The sequence below is a fragment of the Nasonia vitripennis genome (genome assembly GCF_009193385.2).
Source record: "Nasonia vitripennis strain AsymCx chromosome 4 unlocalized genomic scaffold, Nvit_psr_1.1 chr4_random0007, whole genome shotgun sequence".
In the NCBI taxonomy this organism is placed as follows: domain Eukaryota; kingdom Metazoa; phylum Arthropoda; class Insecta; order Hymenoptera; family Pteromalidae; genus Nasonia; species Nasonia vitripennis.
This window is the reverse complement of record NW_022279643.1, coordinates 2,832,501-2,847,972: the sequence shown is the minus strand read 5'-3', so window position 1 is coordinate 2,847,972 and position 15,472 is coordinate 2,832,501. Positions and strand designations below refer to the sequence as shown.

At 39.2% G+C, this 15,472-nt stretch overlaps 1 protein-coding gene across 15 annotated transcripts in view; it reads right to left on the bottom strand.

The window, feature by feature from the left end:
- LOC100119385 (echinoderm microtubule-associated protein-like 2) overlaps positions 1-15,472 on the bottom strand; it is an 804,666-nt gene that overhangs the window by 139,969 nt on the left and 649,225 nt on the right. For all 15 annotated transcript variants that reach the window (XM_031930031.2, XM_031930040.2, XM_031930035.2 and 12 more), the window contains one exon: positions 4,884-4,971. In XM_031930031.2, the coding sequence (XP_031785891.1) occupies positions 4,884-4,971 (88 nt within the window). The remainder of the gene's footprint in view (positions 1-4,883; positions 4,972-15,472) is intronic.

Genomic DNA, 15,472 nt, shown 5'->3' with positions numbered 1-15,472 from the left:
AATTTTCATTTGAACACCCATCTGAAAGTTTGGGTTCATCGCTGACATGTTCAAATTCTTATTATTGCATTGGGAAAAGAGGCAAAGTTATTATAACTTTCTACCTATAAAAATACACTAGAAACCAGAAATACAACTGGCTAAAGTAAGTAGATCCTCTGAAACAACTCTAACATGAAATTTGACACGGCAAATCCAAAATTGATCATAGTCCTCGAACCGAAAACTCCAACAGAGACAGTGAAGTAAAAACTGTTACAGTAACTCATTTCAAAATTATTTTACATATATCTGGACAAAAAATCAGATATTTAGCTTTAATACAATGCAGATGGCATAAGAATAATGTATTTGAGCATTGGATAATAAGACTATATGGCTTCCATTAAATTACTCACTAACTTGAGTTACCATCATAACCTTGAAGGATGTAAATATGTTTAACCTTTTTCTTGTGCTGCACACTGACGGTTTAAACATTGTTAAAAGTCCAATTTTAGTTTTTCAAATATACCTATCATGTAAATTAAATTCATTCGTATTCTTAGGTTAGGAATTTTTAAACTCTGTTTATCCTACGAAAAAGCTTTTATTTAATGAATAATGACGATAGTTTTTGATTTTCAATAATGATATTTTAACTATTCATAAAAGATAGTAACATTCGTCTCAATTAACAATAATAACCCAATGTTTATTTTTACTGTAAGGGGACAAAACACCTTTAATCCCCGAAAAAAAGAACTCTGAGAAAAATTCATAAATTTTAAGTCAATCATTTGAAATTTTTTATAGATATATTTAGCATAAATACCTTTAATTTTATCATGCTAAAACCTTCATCATTACTGCTGGCCCATTGTGGCACTCGGTGCAAGAATTTGTGAACTTTTTCACTGTCCGTAGGATTCCAAGTGAACGAATGGTTCTTTTGGGCTCAAACTCAAGGAGGATACTTTGTACACCTAAAGTTTTAGTATGAATGCAGGATTTTAATTTAAATGTTTAGAAATGATTTGGCGATGAAAAAACTGAATTTTTTGTTGGCTTATTCTGGCACCTTTTTGTGTATAAAACATTTTCTAAACATTCAAATCAAAATCTCTGCATTCATACCAAAACTACAGGTGTACAAAGTATCCTTCTTGAGTTTGAGCCTAAAAGAACCATGCATTCACTTGGAATCCTACGGACAGAGAGCTAAAATCAGTAAAAACAACATTTTTTATCCTTGATAATGATAACACTTTATACTTATCTTTTCTTTTGGTTACTGTGTTGATCCTTCAAGTTTAAACTGCCGAAAAATACCAGTCTAACCTCTAAATGTCAAAATGTTTAGTCCGGGAGCTCCAATCTCTGTAGCGGCTTTTTCTTCCATCACTGCAGTTTTCACAGAGTTCTTAGACACTTTTTTACATACTTTACTGAATTGTTCGCTAATTGCATCACATGCACACTAAGCCATGGGTATTAAGCAGTCCATCAACCCACAAAATAGATGATGATTAGCGTGTCCAAGTTCAAGAGCACGAAATATAAGAACTGCTCTTCTGTTGTTCACCCAAGCATGGTTCTTGACGCCAACTTCTGCATGAGTTAAAAGCTGTCAGCTGACTACATATTACTTCAATCTTGTATCGTAATCCCTAAGCTTCGGATTCGCCAAGTTAAACTTTGCCATGACATTGGTTGCTAATCAAAATTTCCTTAAGTACAGGAAATAGAATGTTGATATCAATCAATTTATTCCTGATCTTAGAGGTATCTTCCGCTAATGTCTTTCGCTCATCAACTGTGTTTACTCAGTGTAAAACACATCCCAGGACTATATCAGCTATGTTTTAAAATATTTGCTGTCTACTAGCAGAACAGCAGAACGGTCGCTCTGTCCTTCTCCGACACATTGATTCTAATCTGCCAACAGGTGGCGCGCGGGCGCACGATATTTGAATTTAAATAAATGTCCCTACGTATCCATCGGAGCCTTATATAAGAAGCGAAACTAGAAATTTATCTCGAAAATAACTCAAAAAAATCTTATCAGTACGCTCTAATTTATTTACTAAAATATGTATGCGGATCATAATATACATTATTACAGTAAAAGAATTGTATTTTTAACATTTACAATAAAAATTTTATTCAGATTAAATTTATAAAACTTAAAATTAAAATTATTAGTCGTATTAGACAAAAAATGAAAAATAAGCAATTTTACGAAAAACGATAAAAATTATGTTTTAGTATTTCGCTTATAACTTTGCAAGAAATTTTTTTTTGATTAACGTGTTTCAGAAGCGTGTTCTACGGAAAATTTCCTGTCAAAATAAGCAATAAAAAAATCGATTTTTTTTAAGTTTAAAGGTGTTGTATTTTCTTTAAAATACGCCAGTTTTGCCCAGTTTCAGTGCAGCAACAGTGCGTAAATTACACGCTTTCACAGGACAGTTTTTTTGGCATTTTCCGACCAGTATGGTGATTTTTTGCTTAAAACTTGCCGAAAAGTCGGGAACATTTCTACCAGGCTTCATCTGCGGCTAATAATTTTCAAGCCGGTCAAAAAAGGTCACTCTCGGGCCGCATTTTAGGTCAAAAAACGCGGAAATCGTCCACGTGTTACAAAAAAATTATTTTAACAATGAAAAAAAAGGTCACAAGGATTTCATGAATATGCATAAAAGTAGGTCTGTGATTAGGCATGTCTTGCCCGGAACTAAGATTCCCGATACTTATGAACAAACAGACGCCTCAACACCGCGTTACGTATATGCATTTTTTTGGACTATTACTAGTTTCTTTTCTGCCAACTGACCGTTCTTTTTGACTTTCACATGATGTGTAGAATACTGTGGTGACTGTTTGCTATTTTTTTTACTTTAACTGTTTTCATTTACAGCCGAATACCTTAAATCTCCAACTAACTTGATCGCGTATTGGTTATGAATGTTAAACAATCAAATTTTTGCATATGCTATTTTATTATTAATTTTCCATTTGCTATTAATCAAAAACATAAAAGAAAATATAAAAAAATTAATTATTTTTATTCAGACACAGTTTTTACGATATATTTTGTAAACAATAATGTAAAATAAGTTTGATATACTATATATTAGTTTCATATATAATTACTTTCCGCCCCCTTATGCTTAATTATGTAATCTTATTACTATCACACGTCGCTTTAATTCCGCTAAAAGTATCGACTACGACGTGGTGCGTCGCAGCCGCGCCGAAAAACCTCTTTTCGACACGGCAGATTCCCTGCCTGCAAAATGGCACGCGAACGGTCGGCAACGAGCCACACGGCTTTGTTGGCAGAGCCGTCGCGCGTCCCAAGAATTCTTGGGCCTGGTGAGCTCGCAGCGACGTTCCGAGGAGTAGCCAATCAGGGAGAGATAGTGCGGCCCGGGCCGCCAATCGGAGCGTGGCTTCGCTTCGATAGTTTGGGTGAGAGAGTGAGAGAGAAAGAGAGAGAGAGAGAAGTGTGTGCGCGTGCAGTGCGGGTGCACGAGGTAGGAAGCCGTACGCAGTGCGGGACGTACGGCTCGGTAAGTGCGAAAGAGCGAGACAAAGGGGACATACGCCTATCGCACGGGAACGGCGTCGAAACCCAGCCTTGCAGCGCTAAGGAATTGGCCCGCACCTTGCGAGATTGAAAGAGGAAGAAAAAGCGAGAGGGAAAAGAGATCGGCAGCGGGGCGACCAGCACTTCGTGCGGGGTCGACCACACCGGACGCTCGAACAAAGAAACGCCGCATCGCAGCAAGAAACGGGCGGAGAAGCGGCGCGCGCGTGTGCTCGCCAACAGAGACGAGAAAAGTGGGAGGAGAGAGAAGATCTCTGCCGGTGCGGTCCGACTAGGCCGTGCACTGGGTCGGCTGCCTGCGAGTCGCGTGGAGAATTGCGTGGCTGAATTGCGCGGGAGCCAGAAGCCACCGCGTTGTAGGGAAAAGTTGGGTGAAATATAGCAGATTTATTGTCGAAAATAAAGAGTAATCATTTTTTTCCTTTCTCCTCAAGTGCTCCCAAACGTACGGCGACTGCGGCGAATCCGCAACTTAATAAATAAATTCGGGCACATTGAGGCGCCAGGAGTTGCGCACCTGTGCTGGAAGGCACAGCGTCGCACAACAGTGAAAATTCTGCATGCTATATAATTATGTCTGCTATATACTGTTCTCACCGCACTGCTATTGTTGTCCCAGTAGGTGATGGTGTTGGTGTGTCTGATTGTGAGACCTAAGAACGATAGTAAAGTTTGGGTCCTTTGTATATTCGCAACCAGTTTAACAGCTGTACATGTAAACAGTACTAGGCTTTGTTACAAGAAAAGAACCCGAATATCTCTACCCTCTTCCTCGTATGTTTGCCTCTTGCGCACTTTGATAGAATTTTGGACTTACAAGAGCTATGGGTTAGGGGCAAACCATACATTTTCGCTCCTCTATTTTTATTTTTTAATTTTCCAAAGTGGAGCGAAATGGTCATTTTTGTTCCTAGGGTCGCACACATTCTACCAATTTTTGTTATTCCTTTAAACTCCAAAAGTAAACAGTAGAGTGGTTAAAATAATTAAGTGATCTATTATAACAAAAACGAACTGCTGCTAAAATTTAAAATAATTTAGTCAATTTGTTCCTGAGCTATGAGCTTGATCTCTAAATCTATAACAAAACAGTAAACTTTTTTCCAATACCCTCAAATTATACATTAATTTGAAATTAAAACAAAGTATAAAATTTGAATACTCTGCATATTAAAATGATAATAAAAAGCTAATTATAAAGAAGCTAAGTGCTAAGGGCATGAAAGCGTTTTTTTTATTTAGGAGTGTCTTATTAACATAATAAAATGTATTAAATATACTGGATACTTACAATACAATAATTCATAATTTTTGCTATTACTTCTTAAATATTGAGCGTCAAGGGACCAATCCAAATGAGTAATATAACTTGAATGTCCCTGAAAAGAAAAATTATTTGTTTGTTTTTAATCTAAAAATAACTTTTGATGAGTGTTTGAATGAACTTAGACAAACAAAAACAAGATTCGATTGAGAAGATATTGTAACGGGGTGTAATTTCGATCAACGAATAACGCGCTAAACGACTGGATCGTGTTCCCTCGATGCGGCGGAGGACTCCTCTACGCCCGCTAAACACCTCCGTTGCATGCAGCTGTCCCAGCTGCTTTTGTGCTGCTGGGTCTACGTGCCGCCTGGCGCGTGCTTGGCTGCTCAACTGCGTTAGATACTAATAAATAACGCCCGCGGAGGCGGCGGTATTCGCAGGAAGGAACAGGAATCGGAAGTAAACGAGCGAGGTTTAGAAATGACGAAAAGGCACGTAAAATAATAAGTCCAAGTTATATTTCACTAGCGCGTCAAAACCGTGAGTTTACAAATATAAAAGAATAGATAGATAGATTATAGATTAGCCTTTATTTTGCATAAGTCAAAAATACATATGTATCACATATTGTCATTAATTTATCACAGATTCGTATTACGCATTATGTACATTTTTTCTTCTTATTTACTACTTTATCACGTCACTTAAATAAAAACCTTTGGTCATAGATGTTAAAATACATTAATAATATAAATAAATTAATAGAATAAATATTTGGACGGTACAATATCTAACGGAGTCACGAAACAGTAGCAGAATCAGTGTTCTGATCGACAGTACACTCAATCTCGCGTACGTATATGCGCCTCCGCATCACAGCCTTAAAAGATTTAAGCGACGGGAGATCTCTCACGTCGCGCGGGAGAGAATTACAGAGGCGCGCGCCCTGGGCTTTAAAGGAATATAGCCCCGCATCGGTACGCGCGCTAGGCACCACTAGTTCTTGCGGATCCCTAGCTGAGGTTCTAGACTGGTTCCTATCAAAAAGGGCAGCAAGATACGGCGGCTGTCCCATTACAATTGCTTTATAAAGCATCACCGCCGCGAATAACTCCCTTCTTGCCTTCACTGGAACCCAGCCTATCTTCCTCCTATAGGGGGAGATGTGCTCGTCCCTTCTAGCACCACATATGTATCTCACACATGAGTTCTGCAATCGTTGAAGTCGTGTGCTTTGTTGACCTGATACGTCAAGGTAGACAAGAGAGCAGTAATCCAAGTGCGGGGTGGCAAGAGCGCCCGCCAGCTGCTTACGCAGTTCCTCGGTGGTGCAGGATCTAAAGGATCTAAGTCCATAAAGGACTCTATTAACCTTTCGGCTAATCACATCCACCTGCGGTTTCCATGTCATCTTCGAATCCATTACAACACCAAGGTTGGTTACAGTGTCGGCAAAGGGTACGAAGACGCCATCCTCGATCTCAATGCCAGGCAGCTTTAGACTTTGCACCTTGTTAATATTACTGTCCGACCCAAAAATAATAGCTTTAGTCTTCCCGACATTGAGGCGAAGCGCGTTCTCGGACGCCCATACCGCCACTGCACGCGCCACAGCCGACAGACAGTCCACACCCCCGCTCAAGTCGTCCCTCGCCACTTGCGTATAGGTTTGAAGGTCATCAGCATATAGCAAATGCTCGGCACTATCCGAAAATTCGCCCTTAGGGCCCTTAAAAGAAGCCAAAGTGTCTCTGAGATCGTTGATGTAAAGACTAAAGAGAAGAGGACCCAGGACCGAGCCCTGTGGAACGCCAAGATTGGTAGTGAGCCAATCAGAATTTCCAACTGTTTTCGTAACCACTTGATGGTTACACCCTGTAATGTATGACTTGATCCACATAACTACAGACCTAGAGAAACCCACTCCTATTAGCTTTCAAAGAAGTTTAGAGGGTGAGATCGTGTCGAACGCCTTACTGAAATCAAACATCAGGATAGTAAGCAGTTGTTTTTTGCTATTAATACCCGCCCTAATGTCCTCTGACAGACTCAGTAGTGCTGTTTGCGTGCTGTGATAACGCCGAAAACCCGTCTGACGTGTATCAAGAAGCTTCTCCGACTCTAAGTACTCGGATATCTGGTCGTGAACAATCTTCTCAAGAACCTTGGCAAGAAAACATAATAGAGCGATCGGACGAAAGTCTGAAGCGGCCGATGGAATTGCCGTTTTCTTGAGGGGCACTAGACAGGCCTTTTTCCAGGATCCAGGGAAGACGCCACTAGACAGAGAGGAGTTAAAAATAGATGCAAGGTGGTGGCCCAGGACCGGAAGGGATTTAGCAATGACATCCTGAGGAATGCCATCCTCCCCTTTTGCCTGTGATGAGACATGCGCAACGGCCAGGACCACATCCGAAAAAGTGATTTCACGGAAAGTGAAACCAGCTTCACTGGCCGTCGCCACAATCTCATCCAAGTTCACCTCGCTCTCTGATTCTGATACGGAGACCCCGGCAAAGTGGGCATTGAGCTCGCCTGGGGAGGAACCGTGCAGTTCCTCCTTAGTCGTGGACAATAGTCCAAGATTACGAAGCTCAATCCAGATGTTTTTGTTGTTGTTCAGGGCCTCCGAAATTCTGGCCTGAATAAAAGCCTCTCGCGCCTCGATTGTGCGCTGTTCTGCTTGAGCCGCAAGAGACTGGAATTCCGACCAGAACCTCGAGTCACGGGTCCTTTTGAATCTTCGTTCGACCGCATCACACTTATCATAAAGGTCATGAAGTTCTGCGTTGACCCACGGTGAAGATTTTTTATTTTTGGGTTTAAATTTTTTTAAAGGGGCAAGTTTTTCAATGACAGTCATGATGTTACCACTAAGCGCTTCTAATTTACTGTCTGTGGTCATGCCCGGGCAACTGATGGTCGACCAATCGCAGGTTTCGAGAAGGGAAAGAAGCTCCTCGCACCTGATGGATTTAAAATCTCTATAAAAGAATGGAGCTAGAGTAGGAGATTCCGACTTTGGAGTCCGAAACGTAAAATCAATGATGCTATGCCTACTCGGAAAGGTCGCCATCATGTTGTTCGCATTCAGCACTACTTCATTGTCGTCAGCATAGATTACGTCAATCCACGTATGAGACTCCCCGACGTGGTGCGTCGCGCCATGTTCAACTAATTTGAGATTCAACTATAATACGAAGAATAATAATAATACGCGAGTCGCCAACAACTTTGCGACTCGCCGCGACGCTGGAATAATCGCGCTCGCACGCGTATATCGCCGTGAAGGTCGCACGCGCCGGATCACCCTCGCGCGGGTGATATACACTCTCATGCACACAATCACAGTTACTGCGACACAAATCTTCACGATCTCATCGCCGACGCTCCTGATCTCGGACAGACTGCCGGACTAGACGTTTCTGGACCGCTAAGCAGGGAGATCGGGAAACCCGGACTCCGCGTCGCACTCACACACAAGATACAATTCGATCCGTTGGACACAGCACAGCACACGAGATCACGAGCGAAGTCCTGTGTTTACTTTACGAAGACCGAGAGCTATCTGAGCGCGCACCTGAAGGATTAACCCGCGCGCTCGCTCTCTCTATCTCTCTCGCTCTTATTCCCGAATTCGCACGTGTTTTTCCTTGCACGCGCGAGTCTACCCTGTTTCGTCGCGGCGCAGCGGTACTCACCGCTACGAGTTAGCCGCGGTGCTCAACTCGTTACAATATATATTTTAATGTATGCGCTTCTTTTGACACAGTCTAAAAAGCACTCAGACGTTAACAAATATTTTCATACTTTATATGTATGTGTATTTGGTTAGGTATTTTTCTTTCTAAAGAACATATCACAGAAAACTGTAGGTTATTTAGTGTTCAATTCATGAGGTTATATAATAGATTTCATCGCTATTAATCTTAAGTAAGGGGACACAGCACCTTTAAATCCTGAAAAAAAAACAATTACGAGTAAAAATGACAAAATTAAAGTAAATCATTTGAAATTTTTTTGTCGTGATATTTAGTATGAACACCTTTAATTTTACCGTGCTAAAACCTTAATTATCCCTACTGGCCCATTGTGGCACTCGGGGCAATGTTTTTTTAATTTGTTCACTGTCCCTAGGATTCCAAGTGAACGAATGGTTCTTTTGGACTCAAATTTAAGGAGGATACTTTATACACCTAAAGTTTTGGTATGAATGCCGGATTTCAATTTGAATGTTAAAAATATGTTTTATCCACAAAAGATGGCATAATAATCGAAAAAAAAATTCAGTATTTTCATTGCCAAACCATTTCTAAGCATTCAAATCAAAATCCCTGCATTTATACCAAAACTTGAGACGGCAGGCCTCACCTGAAAGATAAGAGAGCAGCAACAGATAACTTGTCGGCGAAGGCAAGTTACCGACTGAGACGCGCTTGTAGTCATAATGAAACAGTCTACCTAAGCGCTGGTAGATGGCGTGCGAGCATATAGCACAGGAGAGAGGGAGCGACACGGGTATATAAGGAGCCCTGGAGCTTGCAGCGAGCATTAATGATCTGACTCTGAACTGAGTAAGTGGCGAATGGTAGCTCTCGCTTGTTGCTCCGATCTCCTCTATTACCAGTAGTCTATGAGCCCCAGGCTCTCGAAAAGGATGCGTGCAGCCCCTCCTCCTATAGCTTCAGAGATCCAGCATCCTATGTGAATACAATTGAAAGAATAAACGATTATCATTCATGAATCTAATAATGACTATAGCTTAATCCATTTATTGAATATTATCATCCACTTTTTTCCCGCCATCAAATGTTCCACCGGATCAGGAAGGTAGTACCCTGCTCTTAGGTGGAGCTATCAAGTAACATGCTCATAGTGAGATGGTAGTAACTCACATATCAGTCTGCAGCATCGTGGTTTACCTAAGTGTGTGGAGCATGCATAATGGATATCCCCTACTCACCTCCTGCAACATACGAGCAGCTCTGCTCTAGTGGCTCTCCTACTTTAAAGGATACGGAAGGCTTATGTCCACTCAACTGACAGATGTGGAGTGGATCTAAGCCAATAAACATTCTTCGAGTATTTTTATTTCCTCATTACTAACTTCGGGTCACGAATCTCTCGCGGTCGCGCACTAATCCTTCGCGGACCGTTTCAAACTTTAGGTGTACAAAGTATCCTCGTTAAATTTGAGCCCAAAAGAACCATTCGTTCACTTGGAATCTTACGGACAGTAAAAAAATTCACAAAACATTGCACAGTGTGCCACAATGGGTCAGCAGTAAGATTTTAGCACGGTAAAGTTAAAGGTATTTATACTAAATATTACTCAAACAATTTCAAATGATTTACTTTAATTTTGTAATTTTTACTCGTAATTGTTTTTTTTTCAGGATTTAAAGGTATTGTGTCCCCTTAATATCTACTATTAAATTTAGTGGCTAACGATGTGCCGTGTGCCATGTACCTAAATAAATGAACCCAAGTCCCCAAAAGTTGGACTTATGAATTTGGGAATTAAAAATTTTGTACCTTAAAAGTTTTAGGCCTTTTAATATTTTGGGCCTTTAAAATTTTAGACCTTATAAATTTTCGGTTGTTGAGTTATTAGGTCCTATAAATTTTGGGCCTTGTAAAGTTTATCCTTTAAATATTGTTGCCTTAAAATGTTGGGTCTTACCAATATTCGGCATTGTTTCTTAAAACTTTTTAAATTTTGACACTTATGATAAAGAGTTTAAGAAATTTTAGGAATTGACGTTTGGGCTTAATGAAGTTTCAGAATTGCAAATATAAACTGTTTTTCTTAAAGTTTTTTTAACCCACTTTTTCAACTTAAGAAATCTAACGTTTCGTCCCATATCTGTCATTTGGACTCTTCAGTAAGACTCTAATTATGTATTATAAAATTTCTTGATAAACGACATTTTTAGTATATAGACTTTTTGATTTATTACTTTCATGATTATAAATTGTTGAATTTTCTTGGAGCTTAAACATTAAATTTTTTTTTTTTAACTTCTTTTAAATGTGCTTACAAGTACCGTGGCTAATAACTGGATTTGGGACGTATGCTCCAACTTTATTAAAGGTTTGACCTTGAGACTTATTAAGGGGGTCTCAAAGTCAATTAAAAATTCTTATTTCGCGACACAAAATAGCAGAAAAAAACCAATTAATTTACTTATAACAATTAAATGAAGCAAAATAATGAAAAATCAAGAGTTAATTGCCCACTGTTATGTAATTATCCATTATTGTGCAAAGTTTCAAGTTTTTATAACAAAATGTCGCCGAAATTTGAATTTTTAATTGACTTTGAGCCCCTCTTAATCGTCATTGCGTATTCTAATTTTAGTAGAAATCGTCGTTTTTTCTTTTCGAATAGTATTTCATCTTTAGAGGAAGTAAGATCAACACGTGGTTTCAAAACAATATCTTCTGCTTTACAACCACTAATTATTTCAGCACAAATACAACAATTCATTAATTTTTGTACAATTAATCAAGTACCGTCACAAAAACCACCATTCAAATTAATATTACGAAGTAAAATTACAACAGTGCCTGATATAAGCAGGTTGATGGGGGAGCCTGAAAAGGCTAAGCGGAGGAGGACGTGTGCGCAAGCTTGTTGCGCTACGCAACAGCTCGTGCGGCGGAGTTCGCTCTCTGCAAAGCAGAGCGGAGGAGGGCCTACTCCTGGTAGGCAGAACGGACGGTGAAGCGGGCAGGCAGGCAGAGACCCTGCTGGGGGCTCCTTGTTGTGGCTTATTCGTTGCCTAGAAAGCGGAAACTGCTCGGACCGTTCTAGGTCGACTCTTGGACCGAGTCTGGACGAGGGAGGGCTGCCCAACCTGGTGAAGGCTACACCACCCAGTTTATAAGAGAAGTGAAAGAAGGGGAGACTCCAAAGAGTCTTTGTGTTTACATGTATCATGGGGCCAATCCCAAATAGGGATCGGTCCACTCAAAAATGACTAAGAGGCGCAGAGCGCTCTAGTCGAAGGTCGTAGGATTGGCCGTGGTTTCCGGAGGGGCCATCTTCTTGGCCAGAGACACCTGAGATGGATAGGCGTGAGCCGCCATCCTCTCTGGTAGGAGTAGCAGCAGGGTCTCGAGAATATCGTTGAAAATTATCTTTGCGACGCTGTCCTGGTGGTTCGCTTTGTTGAAGACTGCTTCCCTGCCGGCTGCTTTTTCATCCACAGGGAGATGAATGCGTCCTTGTGGGGCTCCGGCTGAGCAGCTCGCCTTGCCGCTATTTTGCGGCTGATGATCTGCAGCTTCGTTGGCGGAGCCCCTAAGGTCAGGAGTCGGAAGACCTGCTGCACATCCACCAGCTCCAGGTTCGGGCCACTCAGCGTTAAGCACGTCGGACGACGACTCCGGGGTGTCTAGCCTCGGCTGAGGCGCAGGAGCGGCAGATCCGTCTGTGCGCTACTGGAGTGGCGCATTAGTGCTGGCTTAGTCTGGGTGGCAAAGTCGGTTGCTGATGGACTCCAACGCTAGCGACGCTCTAGAGCGAGAAGTCGATTAGCCCTGGCGAGCAGGAGGTGCACGAGGTCGCACTCAGCCCGCAGCTCCCGAAAAGCCTGACAGTCTGTCTTCGATATGAGCTGAATAAGCACTGAGAAGTACTGATTGGGGGGGGGGGGGGAGTAAACGAAATTACGCAAAGTAATTTCTTTTGTTGAAAAATCAGATTTATTGCGTCCGTGTGTACTGTGCAAGTAGCCTAAGCTTCGTGCTTCCACTCAGGCGCAATCTGATGTGGGAAAAGAGATGCCTCGGCCTGGATCTGCGCAGCGGACGGGGAATGTCACTTCCCAGCCGCTGGGATGTAAATAATTTTACTGACATCGAACAAACTGTACACATAAAAACTACACAAACATGTTTTCCTACACGGAAAAATTCTACACGGATATTTTCTACTTCGATATTCTCTACACCGATTTTTTATTATTTTACTACACTGCAAAACCCTACACAAGGGTATAACCTATTGTTGTAAAATTCATCTAACAATAGGTTATACCTTTGTATAGAGTTTTGCAGTGTAGTAAAATAATAAAAAATAGGTGTAAAGAAAATCCGTGTAGAAAATATGTGTAGATTTTGTCGTGTAGGAAAATACGTTTGTGTGGAGTATTCATGTGTACAGTTCGTTCGATGTCATTTTATTGTGTACACAAGATGTAATCTGCAGATTTGGTCCAGATCAAAGGGATGCTGCAAATAATTTTTTGTACAGATATGCTCTATTTTTTTGAAGCTGTGTATTTGTGAATATGAAATTACAAATATCATTATGTAATCATTTTCTTTATATAAAGAGCACTTACATAAGTTTATCAGTACGAAAAGGTAAATTAATATTAAACAATATAAATTTTGTTAAATAAACCGTAACTTATAATCAAATAAGTCTTTAACAAACATTACAATAAATTATATACTTTGATTAATATATTACTAGCAGGGTCACCTCACTCCTAACGTCGCTCGGTTGATGTTGGTATAAATATTCATAGCTCCAAGGAAAATTCAAAGAAAATGATATTGTAATGATATACACAAAAAATTAAAAGGTTGCGCGTGTTTGATTATTTTTTTGTAAATGTTAATAACATAATGTGTAATGAGTTACAAATGTAATATAAGAGTATGTATGTATGTCAATTAAAAAGAAATTACATATTAAAAATAAAGTGAGATTAATCAAAGTAAGTCGAGTTTATAACAATATTTTTGCAAACATAATATAACACAAACTCAAAATTTGTATGTTTAATGATGGGCTCAGTTTAATATTTATGAAACAGACATGATACGATGCGTAGTAAGTACATAAGAATGGTTAGTATCTGATCAATATATTATTAATGTTTTTAGTTAGCAATTATTTGATTCAGAACTTAATTGATCCCAACAATTCTGTGTTTGTTATATTATGAATAAAATAATATTGTAATACTACTATAATATTGTATAACTTATATTATTTAATATACTATAATTTACTTTATTCGATTGATCATATTTCTTTTTAAATCTGTAATTTTGTTTCAATCGAAATTATTATGGTACATACTATTATTGACATGCACTGTAATATAGAATAAATCGGACTCAGCTAACCGGTTACTTTTGTTGAGAGTTAATATTTTTGAGACATTAGATTTTTTCCAATAAAACTTATTAGAAGTATCTCAAATATGGTCTAGAAATAAAATGTATGTTTTATAAACAGTTTTATTTACAAACAAAACACAGTTAATGGACTCGACATTGACAATTTTTGAATCATAATTAATTTTATGTGATCGAACTATGTAAAAAATATAGCTCGATTAATGAAAAAAAAATTACATTAATTGAAGTTGCTATGTCCTTTTTAAGGTTCTGACACAGGGATGTGCAAGTCGTGGAATGATATTGATTAAACACCTCACAATCTTATTCTTAGCAGACTCCTTTATTTAATGCCATGTACAGTAAGGCCTCGGTTAATTTCTGAAGCGTGCGCATCGGAACATACCCAGAGCGGGACTGACTATTGCTCACCACTGCCGAATCTGCCCGCGTACTTTACGCGGGCAGCGTACACTGCCGTACTACAATCGTGCTCGAGTGCAACTTATACATCAGTTACAGCAGAAGTTTCTCATTAAGTTATTTTTTATAGATTGCAACTGCAGAAAATTTTCTAATTTTCAGTTTTCGGGCTACGCCTCAATCAGCTACGTCAATGCTTGCGGCGCGAGAGATTAATACGCACTATTATATTATTTGCACGAAAAAGATGAGAGGCTTTACATGTTGCTAATATATATCTGAAAAAACTAAACCATACATTGTGAATCACGATTAATAAACGAAGATATTTACCGATACTAGGAATGAAGGCGCGCTTCGCGCGCTCCTTATTCTATCTATGTCTAATAACCCTGGTAGAAAAAACAACATAAGTTTTGGGTACACTAATTTCTGCTAATATTTTTACCATATTACCTACCATATGTTACCATATTCTGTAATACTTTTAATATAAATATATTAACAACGCCCAAAGTCGTTGTCGTTAAGGTCTGAGAAGTGAATTTGAAGAAAAGTTCAGTAGAAGAGTCAGTGAGTATAAGCCTATTATTACAACCCTATTCATTTGCATTGTAAAAAAGCTAGGCAATTGAAATTTTACACAGATACTTGATATGCTACCTATAAAAACATGTAATCCAGATGATTTTAATTTAACTGTTTTCATTCATATTTTCACATTGAGGCACATGTGAATTTTTTAATTTGGCGGGTCACATTTTGCTTATAGGCAATTACGCAGTAAATACTATCTCTAGCACATTGTATTTTTGGTTTTATTTTTACATGAAGAAAGTGATAAATATTTTGCCTTTCTTGTCAAGACATTAATAAGAATTTTAACTCTTAACAGTCGTGAGAGATTTTGAGATCGATGCCTATTTCTCTATTTTTGCATTTGCTCTCATTCGAAAACTAACGGGTCTAGAGAGCACATATTTTACATATAGATTTATTTTGTGTCAATGAAACAATATACAAAGTTCAATTAACCTTAACTGAAATAC